This window comes from Malaclemys terrapin, chromosome 18 (genome assembly GCF_027887155.1).
Source record: "Malaclemys terrapin pileata isolate rMalTer1 chromosome 18, rMalTer1.hap1, whole genome shotgun sequence".
NCBI lineage: Eukaryota > Metazoa > Chordata > Testudines > Emydidae > Malaclemys > Malaclemys terrapin.
Genome location: NC_071522.1, coordinates 14,664,963 through 14,686,778, shown reverse-complemented (window position 1 = coordinate 14,686,778; position 21,816 = coordinate 14,664,963). Strand labels below are relative to the sequence as shown.

General features: G+C 42.2%; 1 protein-coding gene across 6 annotated transcripts in view; it reads left to right on the top strand.

Moving 5' to 3' along the window:
* Window positions 1-21,816, top strand: part of AUTS2 (activator of transcription and developmental regulator AUTS2) — a 968,890-nt gene that overhangs the window by 323,708 nt on the left and 623,366 nt on the right. The window contains exon 1 of one of the 6 annotated variants that reach the window (XM_054008227.1): window positions 14,259-14,439. The exons of the other annotated variants lie outside the window; for them this stretch is intronic. Coding sequence (XP_053864202.1) covers window positions 14,392-14,439 — 48 coding nt within the window. The 5' untranslated portion in view covers window positions 14,259-14,391. Of the gene's footprint in view, window positions 1-14,258; window positions 14,440-21,816 lie in introns of those variants that run through there. 6 annotated transcript variants of the gene reach the window in all.

Here is a 21,816-nt window from a genome sequence, read left to right as displayed (position 1 = left end):
GGGCTTTTACTACATCATCATCATCTGAACTCCTCATTTCAGTTGCTGACAGGATGAAAGGCCTTCCAGTCTCAACGCAAGATTTCATCTTGGATTTCATCCTGCATACATCTGTGCTACAACATTGCCCCCTCTATTATTCTACAAGATATCAGGTCTCAGACCCATCCTAACTTCAAAATTTGAATAAATGTATAAAGAAAATGAAGTTTTTCATGGGCACTCTAACCTCCATCGTCCCCTTGACTGGTATGCTGCCCTCTACTCAAAGGATGTATATTTCTGTGTGGCTATCCAACAAAGACATAGGGAGTATCTGAGGTTTCTGGTCAATACCACTCGTCAGGCCAAAAAGCAGACTGTAAACTATCTGCAGCCCTGGAAGTATTTACAAAATGCATGGTACTGATGGCTGCGTTCTTAAGGAAAGCAAGTGTGTATCTGTTTCCTTACCTAGATAACTGGCTGGTGGTACATCATCCCAGCTGTTCATTTCAAATCCCAACAGGATGAAAACCTCTTCCAATCATGACGCAGAAGTTTTCATTCAGTATGTCATCCTGCATATGTCTGTACCACGACATTGCCAAGGTACCCCCGATGAGCAGGTGATAGCATGCGCTACAGGATCTCAAACACTTGTGTAGAATTTTGGCCCAAGTACCTGTAGCAAATATGGTTACATTTACAACTCATGTTATGTCTCAGCATTCTGAGAACATGTTGTTCTATAGCTATTCAGATAGATTCCGAAACCCATCTCTGGTTGAACCGCCTCTGCGTTATCAGTAGCAGAATGGACGTTTGCAAACACTGAAAGAAGAAAAACATGTTACTAGCCTGTTCTGTCACTATTGTTCTTCGAGATGTTGTTCTTCACTCTGAAGTTGCACATGTCCACTTCCTGACCCACTCTCCTTCCCCTCTGTTGGAGTCTGTCTGATAAGAAGGAACTAAGAGGGGTCTATGGCAGCTCTGCCCTTTTACTATCGTTTAGCGGTGTGACACTGTTGAAGGCAGACCCGCCACCCTTAGGGGGAAAATCTGACTCACGCACACAAACCTGAAGTGAAGTGGACATGTGCAACACATCTTGAAGAACAACCGTTACAAAAAAGGTTAGTAACTTTTTTACAGTAGTATAACCGAGACAGGAATTTGGCTTAAGGAGCTGAACTGAAACATTAATCAAGAGTCATTGCTGCTTAGCTATCCTGGCTGTATTAGAATATGCTGACGTAATAGATGTATTGCCCCTTGATCTAAAAAGTATTAACTCAGCTTTGTGAAACTAGTTGTGTTCATTGGCCTTTTCCTGTGACCACATAAGCAAAGGGAAAAGGCTATGTGGGCTACAAACTAGTCTGTTCTCAGAAAGACGAGGGGTTTTTTTTTTTTTAAAGCTGAATCTTTTTAATAAATTGGTATAATTGCTGATCTGTGTAAGTGGAGACATATGATACGGAAGCTTGTGACAGTTTTCCAGAGGAATGGTTCGGCTAGTGCTAAGTAACCAGGCTCATTTTGCGAGAATGCAAATATTATTCACAAAGGATTACCATAATTGATGCACCAAGCCACTGTAGAGTAAATAATGTGTTGTGTGGGAAGCAAGCTAGAAGTCAATGAATATTAAAGAACATAACCTCATTTTTAAAGGGAAACTTCACACTCATTATAATCTCTCCGAAGTTAAATGGCGACATAAGTTAAAATTGGCAGGTTGCTTTGTAGTTTTATATTCTATATAGTATATCTTCTTGTATGGTACTATACGTATGCATGTTGCGTGTGTGTGTGTGTGTGTGTGTGTGTACATACAAGGCTGCATTCTCTATGCAGGTTCAGCTGATGTTTGCTGCTGTGTGCTTTTGTACATGTAGGGCTCTGTGCATGCCTGTGTACATACAAAGCTAAAGTCTTCACTCTGTTCGGCTGATTCTTGCTGCTCTCTATGTGCAAAACAGCCTTCAATCGGGGGTTCAAATGACATTTGAGCGTTCTGCCGCTGCGTGGAAATCCCTGAGTGGTGTAGATCCAGTGTAGTGGCTTCAGTGTCCTGCTGCATGGGGAGTGCCTGGTGACAGGGTCACAGATCACTGCTATCCTTGGCTGTTGTAACATCCCTTGAAACCCCGGGCAGCCAAGTAATGTCAATTGGCTTTCAGGCTGCTCTCCGTTATGCCAGGAGGGGCATGGCAACCTCATGATGGAAGGAATACAAATCACTTTTGCATCCCTCCCCTCCTGAACTGCACCAGGTGCACAAAGTTTGAAACAAGAATCTGGCCCAAACTGTTTTTTAATATATATCTATATAGGATCGGTAACCTAGATTGAGTGAGCTACAGAAGGGTCAGTGTAGACTGGCTCTGTTGTCAATCCTCTCATCCTTCTATCTTTGTAATGCACAATTATACATTCCTCTGCCTTACAAGGTAGGTTTTACAAATGGGGTTACTGAGGTTCAGAGAGATTGAGTTGCCTTACACTCACACTGCAAGCCAACGGTAGTCCGGCATGGAAGCCAGACCTCCTAACGCTCATGCTGTAACCATTAGACATGCTGCCTCTTTGTTGTACTAGGAACAAAAAACAAAGCGTCCTGGTTGGCAGCAGTAATAGAAGCATGTTTAGCGCATATCTGTAGCACCTTTTATCTAATCTCCAAGCACTTCACAAGCATCTATTAACCCTCACAAATACCCCACTGAGGCTCTACTCTTTTTATTGATGGAGAAAGAGATACAGAGAGTCAAATTCACCCCCGGTGTAAGCTTGTGTATTTGTGATATGTACAGGGGCTATGGGTGTTCAGCACGTCTCCAAATGGGTGCCTATATTCTCATATTGGGCACCCAAAAATTGAGATACTCCAAATCAGTGGCTGTATTTGAAAATGTGTGCCAGAATAAAATAGTGTCAAATTAGCACAAAAAGCTGCTAGGAAGATGTGATCACAGAGGCCTATTTGTCAGTTTACTGCTCTGTCAGCTGCACTTGTCAGGTATGACAAACTCACTACACCAGGGGTTCTCAAACTAGGGGTCGGGACCCCTCAGGGGGTCATGAGGTTATTACAAGGGGGGGGGGTCGCGAGCTGTTAACCTCCGCCCCAAACCCCGTTTTGCCTGCGGCATTTATAATATATAAAATATTGTATGTATACAGGTCTGTCTCATCTTACGCGGGGGTTCCAGTCCGCTGTTTGCGCGTAAAGCGAAAACCGCGTATAGCCAAAACCCCATTGAGTTCAATGGTGGGCAAAATCACCTGCACTACAGGTATAATATTAAAACTGTTGTTTTTCTCTTTTTTTGCCGACCGCGTAAAGTGGAAATCGCGCATGTTAAAAGCGCGTAAGATGAGACAGACCTGTATTATATTATATATAAAATATATATAAAAAAGTGTTTTTAATGTATAATGGGGTTCGCACTCAAAGACTTGCTGTGTGAAAGGGGTCACCAGTAAAAAAGTTTGAGAGCCACTGCACTACATCTAATACACTACTGTCATATTTACCTATCAAGAATAGGATATCAAATGAAAGCTGATGACACACTGGTCAATAATACCATTGTGAAATGTATGTATTAATACCATATAAGGAATTATGGATATTTGCTGATATTTATGCTTTGAAGTCTGTAACCAAACAGGGTTTCTTCCAGACCAGAGGGAGGATAGTTATCTCCCTGGTTCTCTAATGTAAATTGACCGTGGTGATGCCAGAGATGATGGGCAGTTCATTTGCATCAAAGGTTAACTGGAGGCACAAATAACACAAGGATGTGCAGTGGGCATCGGAAGACCCTGGAGTCTGAACTGCAGGGATTAATTCTGAATGGGGATAAAAACAAGCAACTTTTGTGAGTATAAGGAGAAGCAAAAAGACATTTTGGTTATCCTTCATTGAGGGAACAAAGAGATCATCGCTCTTTGCATCTATGAATGATGGATCCCCAACCAAGTGGGCTGGTGATGCTGAGAAATGGCTATAGGTGAGAACTAGTTTAGACAAAGCTTGGTGCCTGCTAAGGTAATACACCTCTACCCCGATATAACGCAACCCGATATAACACGAATTCGGATATAATGCGGTAAAGTAGTGCTCCGGGGTGGGCTGCACACTCTGGTGGATCAAAGCAAGTTCGATATAACACGGTTTCACCTATAACACGGTAAGATTTTTTGGCTCCCGAGGACAGCGTTCTATCAGGGTAGAAGTGTACTTAGAAGCATGTTATACTTTTGTTTTATTTGTAACTATTTTCTGTTCTCTGCTTGGTATCATTTTAATCTTTGTTCTTTTTAAGTACTTATTCTTGTCTTCTTATAATGTCACGTTAGAGCTGTTCTATTAAAGTGAGGTGTGCATCATCAGCTCAGCCAATAGGCTGGTGTGTATTTTGTCTCTTTGGAAACAGCTGAATTGACGTGTCTGGGGGCATCTAGTGACAGGGCTGGATTCTGCAAGGAGAAGCTTCTGGCGAGCTGGGGAACTGAAATTTGCCTGAAAGGCAAAGTGGGACTGGCATAGTGCTAAGGAGGTTTTTTTGTTGTTTTTTGGGGGGAGCTGGCTAACAGACTAGGGTGGCAGGGAGCTGTCACACAACGTAGCACCAACAAATTCCTCTTTTGCTAAAGCAGAAGGGTGACAGGGTGACTTATAGTTGTGGATATAGGGTCACAGAAGACATTGTGTCTAGCATGGTGGCTCAAATCCCACAGGTTATAGAAACAATACATTATAAGATGTGCAATGGTATAAGTATGAAGTAGTGTGAATTTATGATTTAATTTTTCTTTAACATTTTTAAATAGTTCTACATTCAAACAACGAAGAAGAACAATGTAAGGTCAGACAGAACGATGCGGTGTTACCGAACATACAGACTAGAGTACAGGAAGTGTGGCCCCCATTCAGCAGAACACTTAAGCATATTTTTAAGTCTCATTGGTCAGATCTCAAATGCTGCAAATGGTCATCACGCCGTATAAGTCAGTGGAGCAATGACAATTTACACCACCCGAGGATCTATTCTGCTGTCTTTAAAGGGATGTGTTTAGAGGTAAGCATGTTCCTAAATGTTCTCTTGAATAGAGGTAGACTTAAACATTTGCTTAAGTACCTTGCTGAACTGGGGCCTGAGTAGGGTGACCAGGCGTCCCGATAGTTAGATGTTTGCCCCGCATCCCGACCGAACTTTGGTCAGGACGCAATTTGTCCCGATATTTCGCTCCACTGGCAGCACTCGGCTTTTTTTTTCCCCCCCTTCTGCCGGCGGATCCCCTCCCCCATGTGTCCCGATATTTTCTCCCTGTCATCTGGTCACCCTAGGCCTGAGTCCTCTAAACCTTGATGTCTCCTTATTTCCAGAACTAAATGGTTTCTTAGGATTTTGTTTGTTGCTGTGTGTATATATATCCTTTACACCTATACCCTTTGTGTTCTTTTCCTTGGAGCACATCCTTCCCCCATCCCCTTGCTGTGCAATTCCTGTTCCATATGTAAGTGAGGGAGATACAGGGATGCCTAAATGTTGTACTCCCAGATGTTACTCAGCAAGGCAAGATGATGGAGCATCCCAGGAATTAATCTGGTCTGCATATGTGACGCTGAGACCTGTGTAGGTCAGACCACTTGTGTGTTCTTAAAATGCAAGTTTTTCTCTTGATAAGGTAGACCTGCTTGGAAAGTTGACACTCAAATAACCAAGCACTAATATAAGAACTAGGTATGAGTTGTTATTTAAATTGTTAAAACAATGTCCAGGATTGTACCAGCAGAGTTGAACCTTTCAATCACATACATCAGTTTTTTTGTTTGGCTGCCTTTTGTTAAAGTTACAGATAAAAACGCCGCAGTTTATATCCGAGAGATGAAAAATAGCTATTTGTCAAGCAACCTTCTGAGTATCCTAACACTTGGAATTGTGGCACAATTACTTATGCCATGTAATGTCAGTGGCTTTCCTGGATGTAACTTGATGTAACTCAATATGTCAGAAATAACATTGTGAGCAATCAGGAGGCTGGCTTTGATTAACCATACTGGGTATAGATGTGGTCAGTCTGTCTCTTGTATTTGAATATGTAAACTTAGTGATGGTATAGATCTTGGCATCTATAAACTTTGTTTCCCTCTCTTTGAACCTTTAAGAGGTGGTGTTATTCGTTAGCCTTAATTTCATCCAGAAGGGTGAGCTCACTTGTGAATTTAATGTGCCCCACCCCTGCACTCTGCATTAGTATTTCACAAGAAAAGATGGCTCTTCAAACTATCCCTTTTTCTTCGTAACCTAAACTGTGTTCTAGATTCACTTTGAGTCAGGAAGCAACGCTCTAGGAAAGAGGAGCTCTTCTGATCTGGTATATCCTGAGATACGCAGGGTTGTTCTGGGCTGCTGTCATTTCCCTTACTGGATGATTGCTGTCATGAGCAAGAAAACACAAATTCAGGAATGAAGGAAATTACTGATTTTTGGAATTGGTTTGCCAGTGTCTTTAAGAAAGAGAGCGTTTTAAAAACTATGCTGTGAGGGAACACTCATTATGTTGCTTTGCTATTGGAAACCTAACGCTGTGGCTGTGGCTGCAGTAAATTATATCAAGGAGCAAGTGTCTGATGGATAGGGATGGGATTAAACAAATATAAAGGTGTTGAATTGACACAGTTGGGGATGAAAGCCCTCCTTCCATAACACACACACACACACACACACACACACAGGTGTAATGGGGGTGCCTGCTTCCCCACCTCACACTAGTTATATGGCATGGAACCACCCTGAATGATCCATCTCTAGATGGTTTAGAGATACATTTGGTCTCCAAGCCCATTTAATCCTTGATCCCTCTGCTGAGTTTGTCAACCATGGTGCTGGTTACAATTACTGTGGACACTAATACACTAGACATTGGACACTAACTATTTTGCCTCTACACTGGGGTTGCCAACTATCTAATCACACAAACCCAAACACCCTTGCCCTGCCCCTACCCTGCACCTTCTCCAAGGCCCTGCCCCCCCCTCACTCCATCCCTCCCCCCCCCCCCCCCACACACACACACACCCTCACTCACTTTCACCAGGCTGGGGCAGGGAGTGGTGGTGCGGGGTCTGGAAAGGGGTTTGGGTGTGGGCTCTGGGCTGGGGCCAGGGAGTTGGGGTGTGGGAGGAGGTGCGGGGTGTGGGCTTTGGGAGGGAGTTTGGGTGCGGGGGGGTGTGTGCGGGGGTGTGGGCTCTGGGCAGGGGTTGGAGTGCGGGCTCCAGCGGGTCGGCGCTTACGTCTGGCAGCTCCTAAAAGCGACCGGCACATCCCTCTGGCAGCAGCTTCTAGGCTGGGGGCCTCCATGTGCTGCCCCTTCTGCAGGCACCGCTCCTGCAGCTCCCATTGGTGTAGTTCCCAGCCAATGGGCGCTGTATAGTCAGTGCTTGGGGCAGGGGCAGCGCACGGAGACCCCCTCGCACCTCCAGGGTCCGGAGGGATGTGCTGACTGCTTCCGGGAGCGGCATGAAGCTAGAGTAGGCAGGGAGCCTGCCTTAGCCCTGCTGCGCTGCTGGACTTTTAGCGGCCTAAAATCTCCCAGTTTGGCTTCAGTAGCCTCCGGGAGACTCCCAGCGAAACCAGGAGGGCTGGCAACCCTACTCTACATGGATATCAAATCATAATAGCTCTGAAATACTTCCAACCCGAGTTGGATTTAAACCAGTTTCCTTTTAACATATGGGCATAAGTATGATTTGACAGCAGCATGTTTATGAAGAGATTTTCAGACCGCTCTCAAGATGAAGGGGCAGATGGTGTTGATGGAAGAGCATGTTATAAGGAACTAGAAAGGATTGTTATCCTATTTATGACGGACAGCAAGATCCCACATTGTTGTACATGAGCCAGAACAATGAGGATTCTCCTTAGGCCTTCATGTGAATCAAATGCACCCTGTAATCTGGGTCCCCTGAGGACACTGGAATCCTGATTTGTTTAGCACATTGTATTAGAGACAAATCGGTTTTTGTTTTTAAATTCCCACTCATTTTGGCACCACTCCCCGGCAGCCCCTGTGCTGAGCTCTCACTGCCTTTTTGGTATGTAAAGGAGTTTGGGCGAAGACAGAGCTGGCAGAATTTTGCATTTGTTCTGGAACAGAAATGCTGCTAGGAAATGTGGCTGCTGTGAAACGAATCCGAATTGTTGGCCCATTCTAAATCTTGGGGAATTGGCCACCTCCCCTGGGAGGTGAAAAGGGACACACAATAAATGCTTCATAGTTTTGGATTATTTTGAATTAAATTTAGTCTTCCTTGTTGAGGTATTCTGATCTTTGGAAATGTTTGCACCTTTACAGAACTCGTATACCTTTGCTTTCTGCTCCTAATAGTTTTTCAGCGGCCACTGGTTTTGGTGATGCTTTAGAATCCGCGTATGAATTCTGAAATATTCTTCCCTTTCCAGGCCTCCGAACAATAATTCTTCTAACGCTTTGGTGGAGATGGCAGTATATTTGTTTATGTCCCACATTTGTAACAATCTCATGCTTAATTTTACTGTCTGGAAGGTATAAATGCAACTTCAGTAAAATAAGGCCAGAATCTTTCCTGTTCTGGTGGTGGCAAGCAGCCAGATGAAGGCAGCTGAGAATTTCTCCAGAGTGGACGTGATCACAGCTGGTTCAGAGCTGAGGTGCCTGCCTCCACCCAATCCCAGTGTACCTTTTGTAGAGGGCAGTGCCCTTTGAACTTTTAGGCTGCTTTAACCTATTTTGGGGCTAGGATAGATCACCCAAGAGCATCAGGGAGCCTTAAGTGGTGGATCCATTGTTTCATCTGGCTTCTTGGAGTCTCTATTGGTCTTCCAAGTTAACTGATACTTGTGCGTTTATTCCTCATCATGTATGAGGTGAAGTAGGGATCAGATGGCTAGCTTCATAAATCCAATCAGCTCTCCAGCCATGGTAGCTGCAGAAGGGATGTTTAGTAGGGCATGTTTTTCAAATCATAGTTTTTTTCCTTTGCCCCCCAGGGCAGGAGCAGACACCAAACGCTGGCACAGCTAAACAACAAAGAAAAACATACAGGGTGTCCGGGCAGGAGTCATATATCGTTTTGAAGCATCTTCAGAGTCAAATCTAAGATGCCTCTCTGTTTTGTTTGCCCTGTGTTGGTGTGTGAATGGCTGGGTAATGGGGACAGTGAAAATATCACAAATCATATGTTGTGCTATAAAGGATTATGAGGGTGTATTAACAAACTTGGACCAGTCATCTACTAAAAAGCAATCTAGTAAGCAATCTTCATTCCTTTTGTACCCTACCTCACATTCTAAACTACACTGGATTATGGCAAAATCTACTTAATAAATCCAAAGGAAGCCCTTTAATTCAGGACAATTGCAGATGTTATGCTGAAAGACAGCTACCTGTAGAAAAGGCCCCATATTGGTTCTAGTTGTATACAAGTTGGATCTACACAGTAAATGACTTCATCTTGTTGATGGATGTATGAAAGAGAGGTACAGATTAGCATAATTTTGGACATGGATGTTTTCATGTATTAAGGGATGAATGCATAACAAATGTTTTGTTTGTGCAGCGACAATTCTCTTAACAAGTGAAGATGAATTGCCTAACGGAAGCTAAGTTATTGTATGATGAACTGTTTAGACAATAGCTGTATTACATATGAAACACAATTACATTGCAGACAAAATGCTGACATAGGGAGCGTTGAAATAAATGATGGTGCTGTTCTCAAGTCATGAAGATAAATGCTATGTTTAAAATTAAGTGGTTGTGTTCTCCATGTGTGTACGCACACATGCGCTTGTGTAGCTGTCTGTGCATGTAAGCAACAGTCGGGCGGGGTTGGTACTAACTGGTGTCTTTGGTAGTCTCAGCAGCGGTGTGAAAGATTAAGTGAACATGGAGAGCAGCTGCACCTAGGTCACTGTTGAGGTGGAGAACCTTGCACTGCTGCTGCCCATTCTGTGATTGTCCTGTGGTTATAAAAGGTCTCTAGAGAGGGCCCAGGCCACTCATGTGCGTTAGATTCACTGGAAAAAAAAAATAGTATAAGCATAAAACTATAACATAGAGTTCCTGAGCCATGGAACACAAGGTGACACAACACGCTGTTAAGCCACTGTCTGGTTGTCTCCAGAGCCCTGAATCCAGGGCTCAGTTGTTGCTTTCAGCCACACCCTTGTGCTGTGGACAATGTGGGGCCACGCTAACACAATGGGAGCACCAAGAAATACTGTGCCTCAGGTACAGTCCTTCCCAGAGCTCCTGGATCGGCACAAGTCCAGCTGCTGCTACTCCCCATAACGGGGTATGGCACAATGTGCTGTTCTTTCTGGACATGGGCATTGGGAGGGTGTGGATATGGCTTTGGTCCATCTCCTTCCTGCCCCAGGTGGGGTAGATAATAGCCTAGATGGTGCTAGCACGGAACATGTTGCTGGGCAGAGATTGCAATTATGGCAGTCCCCTATGCAGAGGGATAGGGTGGAGTTGAGAGGCTCCCTTGTACCGTCTCCCTCCCTGGCAGACCTCTGTATGGCCTAGACACAGTCTGGTCCATTTATTTATTTGCTGCTTCAGGCAGGGACTTCTACTATGTGAAGAAATCAGAAGCTGATGCATTTTAAACTGCTCTGGTTTCATCTGGTTTTCACTTTCACTTGCAGTTTGAATCTTTCCTTTCCCTCATTGTAGTTAGTATGTGACATCTGTATGTTTTCTGAAATTTCCCATTGTCACTGTGGGTCACAACTGAGCATACCAAATTCAGGACAAACTGCTGAGAAATAGGGCGCAGACACCCCAAAGCTGGTGGTTATTCTCCCATAAGGTATACCAATTCAGCAACAAAAGTAAACATCTGTCTTACCACAGTGGGTAACAAGTCAAATATGCAGCCTCCTTAGGTATGCCAGTTCTTGTACCACCACCAAAAACACTAAACTTGATGAGTGGTTATTTAAAACCAATTTAATTAACCAAAGGGTTCTTCTGATCCCAAAGGACCAGCCACATACCCAGGCCAATACACAACTCAGATTTTACCCAATAATCATGCTGTTGCCAATCCTTTAATATCTAAAGGTTTGTTTATAAAAATAAATAAAGAAAAAAAGGTGAGAGTTAAAATTAGTTAAAGGAATCAAATACACACAACAATTGCAAAATTCTTGGGTCAGGCTTGTAGCAGTGATGAAATAAATTGCTGGCTTAAGTCAAGACTCTGGTTGCTGCCAAATCATTGGAAGGTTCTCGCTTAGTCCCTTGGTTAGAATGCTCCCATTAGTGTAAGTTCAGAGGCTTGAGCAGGAAAGAGGCAAAACGGAGATGTTTGCTGGGCATTTTATAGCTTCTGCCAAGTGAAGAGGAAACCCATTGTTCTAGTTTGTGGAAAATTACAGGTAACAAGATGGTGTTTGGAGTCACATGGGCAAGTCATATGTCCATGCATGCTTTAGCTGAGGCCATTACCCATACTCTACTTAGAACGTTCACATGAAAGTCCATCAGGTGTGCTGGGCAACTTCTATGGTCCATTGTGAGTTAAGTGTACCTTGATGGGCCATTCAGCTTGAATAGTCCCTTCATGATGTGTTGGCTAAATACCTTGTGGGTGTTACCACATGAGTCAACACATTTGAAATACAGGTACGTAGTCAATATTCATAACATCAGATACCAAAACAATACATGCATACAAATAGGATAATCATATTAAGCGAAACATAACTTTTCCATTGACACCTTACTTGATACACTGTGTACAAGATCTGTTGCCATTATATAACAGTGGTAGCAACAATGATCTACGTGGTCATATTTTCATCAGATAACGTCACATCCGTAAACCAACAGAGGCTGAAATTTTCAAAGCTGTTTAAGGTTTTTAGTCACAACTTTCATTAAATTCAGTGGAGGTTGTGCATCTACATCCCTTATGCAGCTGTGGAAACTGCAGTTGGCAGGTACTTTAGTGGCCTCAGTCATGCAGTCATCACAGCATGTATTTCGTGCACTGCCCAGAGCTTTCTGCATTAAGATCACCTTTTTTTGGCAGGGAATATTTAGGGTTTAGGGTCTATTTTTCATCTGGGTCTTAGCCCAGCCGATTTTTATATATATATATATATATATATATAAAAATATATATATAAAAATATATATATAAAAATATATATATATAAATATATATATATATATATATATATATATAAATATATATATATATATATATATATAAATATATATATATATAAATATAAATATAAATATATATATATATAAATATAAATATAAATATATATATATATATAAATATATATAAATATATATATATATATAAATATATATATAAATATATATATATATATATATAAATATATATATATAGTTGGGGGGGAGATGTTGGGCGAGGCAATTTGGGGCCTGCAATGATTTTTTAAGCACAAACAATAACAATTCTAAGACTAATAGCTCCATTTAGATTTAATAAAAAAATAAATTAATGGAGATATCCTATCTCCTAGAACTGGAAGGGACCTTGAAAAGTCATTGAGTCCAGCCCCCTGCCTTCACTAGCAGGACCAAGTACTGATTTTGCCCCAGATCCCTAAGTGGCCCCCTCAAGGATTGAACTCACAAGCCTGGGTTTAGCAGGCCAATGCTCAAACCACTGAGCTATTCCTCCCCCCAATTTGATACAATTGCAGGAACGAAGCATTTTATTCTGAATCAATCAGCCTAATTTGCATAATATTTAACATGCTAATCTTTGAGCCCAGAATTGATGGCCAGCACAAAATTACACCCCAAAACCGGAAGCTGTATTTAAAAATGACCCCCAAATTTAGTGTTTTGAAGAAATAAATAGTAATTTAACAAAGAAGAATTATAGAACTGAAAGGGACCTTGAGAGGTCATTTAGTCCAGTCCTCTGCACTCAAAGCAGGACTAAGTATTATCAGGACTAAGAAAGATGGTCTCACAGCTTAGACACTAGACTGGGACTTAAAAAACATGGGTTCACTTCCCAACCTTGTCACGGACTTGCTATGTGATTGTGGGCAAGTCACCTCTTCCCCCTTTGAGGTAGAGAGCGATTACTACTTCCCTATCTCATACGGTCGTTGGGTATATAAATGAATGTTTGTTGGGCACTAACATGGCCCATATGCTCATTGTATAGAAGTACCTACATACATGTAAGAGAAAATAATTTCCTTTATGAGGTTGTGTGCTCAAGTTGAGGTGCTGAGCTCATAAAGAGTACATCAGGATACATGTCTACTTAGTTATTACTCTTGGTAGGCAACAAATAAAACGGAAATAAAATAGTCTGTTTTTTTCTATCCTGCCTTTGAAACCTGATATGCAACAGGTTCCAATATGGAATTGGAAGGGGGGAGCTGCTGATGAGGGGCAACTAAGACAGGAAATTGAGAACTAATCCTGCATTGGCAGGGAAGAAATGAATGGTCTAATAGGTCTTTTCCAACTGCAATTTCTACGATTCTGTGAACGTTAGTCTCATGTTGCCGGCTGGTAAAAGTGTTCACACATGGTATTGCAAAATATTAATCTGATGGTATCAAAGATTAGTCTGTCCGTCTGTCCGGGAGGAGGGAGGCTTAGGGTGAGAGGAAGAGTCTGGCTTTTGATTGTGTGCTCTGGTTACATGGCTGTGTTACTAAAGCTGCAGAATTGGAAAGGAGATATTTGCTTTATGCTTAAGAGGCTTTATTGTTTCTAAACTATATTTAGTTCTGTAATCTTTCTTTGGGATCGGGGGAGGAGTATCGGGGGGGCACCCTAAGAATGCTGCTGTCCTGATTAGTGGGGGGAGGAAGGGGTTAAAGCCACGTGGTGGACTCTCGGAATGGGCAAGCGGCTGTTGTCAGAATAATGTTTAGCCAGGTGTTAATCTGTGCCTGGAGGGAAGTGCTGGAATTCATTATTCATCCCACTGGGGGAGGTCCTGGTCCTGGGAGGCTGCCAAGTCTGAAGCCAGCCTCCTGGCTTTACTGACATGTGCCATTTGTGATGAATGCAGCTGAAGTTCATTTGAGGAATTCTCTTGTCAGGCAGCCAAGCTGACAGAGAAACGCAGAGCAAGGCATTCAGAGAGCACTGTTTCAGAAGGCAAGATCGTGCTCTGCATTAGGAGGGCATAGAGGGACAAAATTGGAGCCACAAAGGGAGAGCATTTTTTATGTTTGTTCTTTCCCTTTCCCACCCCCCACAATCCCTCACCTCTCTTAAATACTGTGCCGTCCTTGGGAAAACATTGACTCTGGAGGAACCTTGCTGGCACACTGCTATTCCTCAGCAGACTAGTTTTTCCCCCCAAGGGCAGGCGGTGAGACAATGATCAAGTCAAGTTGGTTCTATGTCAAGTTCAAGTATGCGGAGAAGGTAAGTCAATATATTTTCTCTTCCAGCCTTTCCCAAGGGAGATGAGCGTATGTATCCCTCCAGACCCCTTCTCTTGACAGGCAGTTCTGGCCACCAGCAGAGCTGATGCTGCCTAGAAGTTTCACTGGTGAATGCATTTTCCCATGGCTTAATAATTTTCTGATGAAATCCAGCACAGTGCAGAATGTTCACTTGAAATCTGACAGGTAGCAGGCAGCTGGAACTGTAGCATGGTACAAAGTGGAAGGAGAAGAAAATCTTGGATCTAGTTCCTAAGGCTGTCTCTTTTAAAACAGCAGCTGTAAAGATGTGCTTCTTTCCTTGCATGTGCGGATCTGAAGACAGAAAGATATCTTGTTCCGTGGAGCTGGTTATGAGATGTGACCTGCTTCACTGCTGAAATCGGTGCTTTAATTTCTTGAATGGTGAAGCAAATGTTTAATTGTCCTTAATTCTTCATGAGAAAAGAAGCTTTTATTGATCAACCAGGAGGAAAATGTATTTCAAGACAGTTTAACTACAGTATTTTGATACTTTGCAATCTAATTGAATTCCTAATGAGTATTACTGACATAATGTGTTCCCCCTTGGCTCTCATCGATCTCCCTCTCAGCTTGACTGTGCCTGGGCTCCTTTAGCACCTGATTGCTGGGGGTGGGGGACAGATGACAGGGGTTTACATTGAAATATAATTGCACTGAGTATCTCCCTTGTGGGGTTTTCCTACCCCAGGCTAAAGATTGATCTCATTGCTGGTAGCCCTGAGACCCATTCAGACACAGCCTTATTATAATTTTCATCCCAGCAAAACGGTGAAGAGTCAAAAACAACTTTTTGAGAACCACAAACAACAATCACAGTCTCCCTGGCTCTGATCATCCCTCACCAATTTTCAAATCTGTCTCTCAAAACAAGAGACAAACGTTTGTATGTTTAATGTGCATTTTCTATTCTTGACAGGAGTCCCATGTTGATTTATTTTGTTATGTCTGTGCCTCAGGTTGTGCTGCACACAGTGAAAGTGTGTACGTTTCATTTAACAAGACGGTCTTATCATTATTGCTGGCTGCAAATAGCATGTTTAATTAAGTCACAGATTTAGCTGTCCAGTTTTCTTTTTTCTTTTTGTTTTGCACAGTATTACAAAGAAAACTTGAGTATAAAATGCCCATACATGACCTCACCTGTGCCTTCCCCTCCAACCACTCTAGGCCATCAGAAGAAACATCATATGCTAAAACACAGATTTATCTTACAACTGAAAACACCACAGAACTCTGCATATTTAGTATATGAAAATCCTCCTGGAATTAAAAATCTAATTATCTAAAAATCCAGCCATCTAGTTTTGAATGACAATGGATTTTCTAAACAATCAGATGCATCTCAGGTTCTTTTCATCTTGAAATTTGGGGATTTATTTAGCTTTATTTTTTTTTAAAACACTCCTTGTAATTCAGTTAGTTTAAAAAAAAAAAACCTTTCAGTGACTGAACAAGGCAGATAATGTTGCTGCTCTTCCATCAAGCTTACTTTTTGTTTTGTTTTGTTTTTAGTTACATAACCTGTCATACCAGTTCTGTCAGACAGATTCTCTGAAAGCTACAACTTGGGAATCTTGAGCATGGATGAAAACTAGGAAATCTATCCCTTTTTATTAAAAACAAAACTAACTCCCTTCTCCCCCCTGCCTCCCAAAAAACCCCTCTAGTTTTACCACTGTTTCTTCTGAAAGCTGCTGAAATTTTATTTCATGGTGTAACAACACTAGTCTTTTACACTTACCATAATGCCTTTCAAAGCACTTGGAGAAACGAAGGGCTTCTCTACATGAGAGTAGGGTTGCCAACTCTGACTAAAGTTATTCTGGGAGATTCCTCCCCCTCCCTCCCCCCCTCAAAACATACATGGCGTTGTCATTTTATTAAAATATCCTGGATTGTTTTCAATAGTCACCAGGAGATCGATGCCGATTTGGGGAGACTCCAGGCCAATCCTGTAGGGTTGGCAACCCTATCAGACAGGTACACCAGTACTAATTTAAATGATTTAAAATTGATTTAATTAAACTGGTGCACGTTCCTGTATAGGCATTTTTATTTAAGCGACTCCTAAACCCAAATAAGCGTCTATGAACCAGTTTAATTATATGGGTTTGACACCTGTGTTAGGTTAAACTGGTGCAACTTTCCCATGTAGACAAGGCCTTAGGAGTTGATTTAATCTAAACAGAAATAAACCACTCTTAAATCAAAATGAGTGTCCACACAGACTTTTCACTTAACAAGTATTAAATCACGCCTCTAGTTAAACTGCTGCATGCCTAAGGTTAATTAAGCTTTGCTCTGTTTGTGTCAGTTCAATACGTTTATTATCCCTATTTGAAAGATGAATAAATTAGGGTAGAAAGAAGTTGTGACCTTATTCTGATTCACCGCAATATCTTGATAAAGTTCCATTCCTCAACTGGAATCCGTAGATTATGCTTGTCTCTGTATAAAAAAGTTCCTCTGACATTTTATTGCCCAATTTATGTAGGTGAAGTTGACACCCTTTGCTCTGGCCAGATCAAGTAGCTTTGCAGCCTGTCTATTCCTTGTCGAATACTGCACATCTCAGTGACTGGGGTCCCCTTTGCTTGCATACAGTGTTACAAATGTGATATTTCAGGTAGCATATGCAGTTATAAAATGTCCCGCCTGTAGAGTCTGTGTCCCTGTTTTACCATCCTGGAGTCTCTGTATTTTACTGCTGCTTAGCATTATATTGATGAGGAACATCAGCCATCGTAACCCCAGATCTTCAATGTCTACGTGGCTGCTCCTCCTCCTTAATTATATTGTCTGTAGCTTCATTTACTAGAGAAGGGCCTGACTCAAAACTCTGGGTTCCCTTGAATTGTGAGGAAGTTCAGATCTGGGTCAGAGCCTGGCTTCTCGGACCCATCTCTACTTATTCCCTTTCATACGGTACGTTGATGTCAATAAGCCCCAATACTCTACTGCATTGTACCCACCCAGTTTCGTATCAGCAGCAAGTTCCGTTGCCTTGCTGCACATTGCATCGCTCCCTCCTCCTCCGCTGTTGGTAGATCGAGTGAATGAAATGGGTCCCTTTGCCACAAGTTGGGGCTGTGCCTTCCCAGGGTTCTGCTGTTTCCACTTAAAGGAGTTCAGGGGTTACTCCACCCTAGGGGTACACAGTGTCCCAAAGGGATGAGAGAACATGGGGGCTTGGCTGCACCCTCCCTCTCCCCACAAGCCTGCTGGGGGAATATGCTGTATCCAAGAAAGGGGTGTGCCAGCAGGGAGCTCGAAGAGGCCTGAAACCTCTTCTTGTGCTGTGTCTAAATGGTGGCATTGAATCCTGAATGCTGCACTCTTTTGCAGTATGTCTACATGGCACCACATTGCGAACTGGAGGGGGGGGGTGTTAACTGCAGTAGAGCACAGCAAAATGTTGCTCTCCAACTGCCCCATGGGAACACTGTTCACGCCAACTGAAAGGTATCTAGTTGGCATTAACATAGTCCTATTTGAAAGAGGATTGTTAAAGCAAAGTAGTTAATTTAAAGTTAATTCGCATCAGCATCGTCCACACAGGGCAGTAAAAGTACAATGGTTTGCTGCTCTGTGCAATTCACACCCCCCAGAGTCTGCAGTGCAGTGTAGGTAAATCCTTAGAATAAGAGACCACTTAATACTGGATTTTTTAAAAAAAAAATGTAGTTTGGCCTATTCGTTCAAGTTTTCCAAACATTTGTTCCACATTGTTGGACAAATATTAAACCACTTCAGAGTTGTAGGTTTGTTTTAGCAAAACAAAAAATAATTTGTCCAATTTCCTCTCGAGATTGTTGCCGATCAGCTATAATGTCCTACTACAGAATTCTATTGGAACAGGAACAAAGTTTGTTTCACCTTACAAAGGTTTAATGTAAGGTCATTTGATCATCAGGGTTTTTTATATTGTATGCATATTCAATCTGAGTGCATTTACAATGAGTTACAATTCTGTGGTAGAATATGAATAATGATGATACTAAGAAATCATTTTGACTGGGAAAAAACAGGGAGATTATTGGAAGGTAATGACATTCTGGAAGATTTGGAAGGTATGGAATTATGCAACAGGCATAGGCACTCTGACCTAATTTGTTACTGTCTGGGTCATGAAGGAACTTGTGAATGATGATGGGGAAATTGAAGGGGTTTTGCTTTGTTCTTGAAAATCCCTATCCCCTTTATTAGGCTTATTGATCTCACTGGTCCCAGTCTCCAACTGAGTCAAAATTCCCTGTTTCCAGCAGGGCTGCAGGAAGAAAGTGACATTCCTAGCAGTGACATTAGATGAAAACACCCAGTGCCTAGATACAATGTGCGTTCATCTCTTATCCTAAAGTAAGACTCCTACTCCTGTGAAAGGCAGCTTACAGTTTTGACAGCTTAAAATAAAAAGCCTTAAGGGCAAGCAACCACTTGAATGTTCCAAGGGCTTCATTGCCAACAGAAAGATTTCAACGACAGTCATTTTCCTTGACTAAGTACAAAGAGGTAAATGGAACCCCTGTTGCAAATATTAAACTCGCAGACTATATTATTACCAGTTGTACCTTGAAAGTAAAGGATGACGCCAATCTAAATCAAAGCCCTGATTCCAAATTACTTTTTAAGAGTACAATGAGGTCTGCACCTAGTAATTCAGCCACTAGGTATTGAAGAGTACATAGTACATCAAATGTGACTTTCATTAGACTGTGTTGCTCTTCTGGCGATCTGGGTGCAGTTGGCATCCTTCTCGACAAGCAAGAAGAGTTGTATCTTGAGAGGCTGCAGCGCAGCTGTAGCAGAATAAGAAAGATAGATGTAGATTAATGTCATTGTGGTGCGTTCAGAGATTTCTCTGCTCCATATGTTTGCTCTGTTATTTGTCTCACCTTTCATAACAATGGTTTGGATGAGACCTGCTTATTTATGCACGGCATGGCACAATCTCTCTTCCCCATCACACTTTTGAGCTCAGTGTCGTCTCTTTCTCCTGGCAATGCAGAAGCCAGATTTTCAAGAACTCAGCCGCCACATTTGGGACTAGATTTTCAAAAGTGCTCAGCATTATGACACTTATGACCAGATGTTCAAAGGAGTTAGACACTCAATGTGCTGAGCTCATTTGAAAATCTGGCCACTTACTTTGCTATCTCAGTGGGACCTCAGCTCACTTGAACATCTAATCCCAAATGGTGCTGAGTTGTTTTGAAAATGTAGCTCAGAGGACCTGATCGAAAGCCCTCTGAAGTTAATGGGAGCCTTTCTATTAACCTTTTGGGGATCAGGCTCCTATATGGTTGTAGGGGGGTGGGAGAAAGGACAGGGAATTAGTTGGCCCGGCTGCTTGTCCTAGAATGACTGAATTTTCCTTGGCAGCTGAGTGTGTCTACTGCTTCATCATCCTCTCTAGGAAATGGTGCCTCTGGAAATTAGGAATTTGCATTCAAATGCAAGTCTCTTTTGGATGAACGATGCTTAGCAGGGCTGGTTTTACGGGGCCACGTTTTCTGTTGATTTCCTGTCGTTACTTTAGACCTAGGTGTTCTGCACAACCAGACGTCGCTTGTTTAAATTTTCCTATTAGATGAACAGATAATTTCTTGGGACAGCTCTTACTCCCACTGAATAATGGATCAGGCCCGTAGTATTTAAACTAGTGCATTATACGATAAAGGTGTCTATTTTTGTGCCTGTTTGATTTAGTGCTGGAAATGCTGGCTGGGTAGTCACATCAAGTTATTTTCACATTCCCAGATTCTTTGGGGGAAGAGTGCTACTTGCCGGAAACAATCACTGTTTGTTTCCACTACTGATCTTTTTCAAATTGGCAACTATAATAAAAAAAATTATTTTCAGACAGAAATATTTCCGGTTCTGCATCAAATACAGCTCGAACCTGGATTATGTATTCATAATATTAATATGACACTCTCTGGCTTGAAGGAAATGATACTATAAAGAACTGTCTCCTTTCTCACTTACATTGTAAAGAAATATATTTGAGGCCTATTGTATGTTTTAATTGTTGGATATTTTCCCTTGCCTGAACGGCAATACATAGTGTGTGTGCTTTATTTTTCAAAGGCATAACTTTCTCAGTGTGCGACTGCAGCTACCAGTACTTCAGAGGAAGGATGACTGTACATGTTTGGTGACACTGGGGTCAACCTGTGCTGTTGCTGTAATTTTCTCAAGGTTGGCAAGTGGAGGTGTTCATGCTTTCCTGTAAACTGTTGTTGTTAATCTCTTTTTCAGAAATTTTGGGCTGAGAGGCTGGCATGCTAACTGCAGAGAGAAGGCCAGATTGTGTCTTTGTGGTCTTGTGTGCACGACCAAAGCTAGATGGTACTGAAACTCTCATGAAGAAATATCATTCCTAGGAAATAGCCAATCCATGCAAAATTCTAGGTCGAACTTTTAGCAGTGGAACTCTAACTCTTCTTAGCTTCACACATGCTCACTTCTGAAATTGTCCCTCAGTTTTCTGCTGTGGCTACTGGGCAGTTCAGTGAAGTGTAGGCAAAAGTCCCACCCCGCCCATGGAATAACCTATGGTAATGTGTGCTGTGTACAGTTTGCAATCTAGTGCATCGAACTGCCCCATTCACAACCTTCACTGGAATATGGAAGCAGAACTCTTACATTTAAAACTGAATGGCACAGAGAATTGGAATGAAGATGCATTGGGTGAGTCAGTTTATGTCTATATGCCTCATCTTCTCCATTTGTAGATTACGGTTAGTAATCTACAAATTACTCACCTTTGTAACTACTGGAAGATCTATTGATGATAAATACTAGAGTGCTCAGTATTGTGACAGGTTTCAGAGTAGCAGCCATGTTAGTCTGTATCCGCAAAAAGAACAGGAGTACTTGTGGCACCTTTGAGATTTATTTATCTATTTACTTCAATTAAATTTTCTCATTTCCCCGTGACGGAACAATCATGGTATTCAGACCATTTTTTTAGCCAAACCTGTTTTGGATAAAATCTGTTTAAGTACTAAATGGATCCTGTGAAACTTTGAGAGTTTCCTACTGGTTGTAACAGGCTATCCCTAATTCATAGGGAGGTTTTCAAATAAAGGGCCAGCTCTTTAGATGTCCAAGGGATCTGCAGGCTCTGCTGGATGGGCTAAGGAGAGTTTTAAGGCACCTGTGTTCTCCTTTGAGTCTGGGGGCACTAACTCCCCAGTGCATTAACTTGTGCTGGATGCCAGCAGTCCCAAGGGGCCATTACAGTAATCTGACATCATCGAGGCACAAGGAAGTTGAACTCCCTCAAATTGCTCCCCTTTATGTTGCTCTCATGGAGGGTTGGTAGAATAGA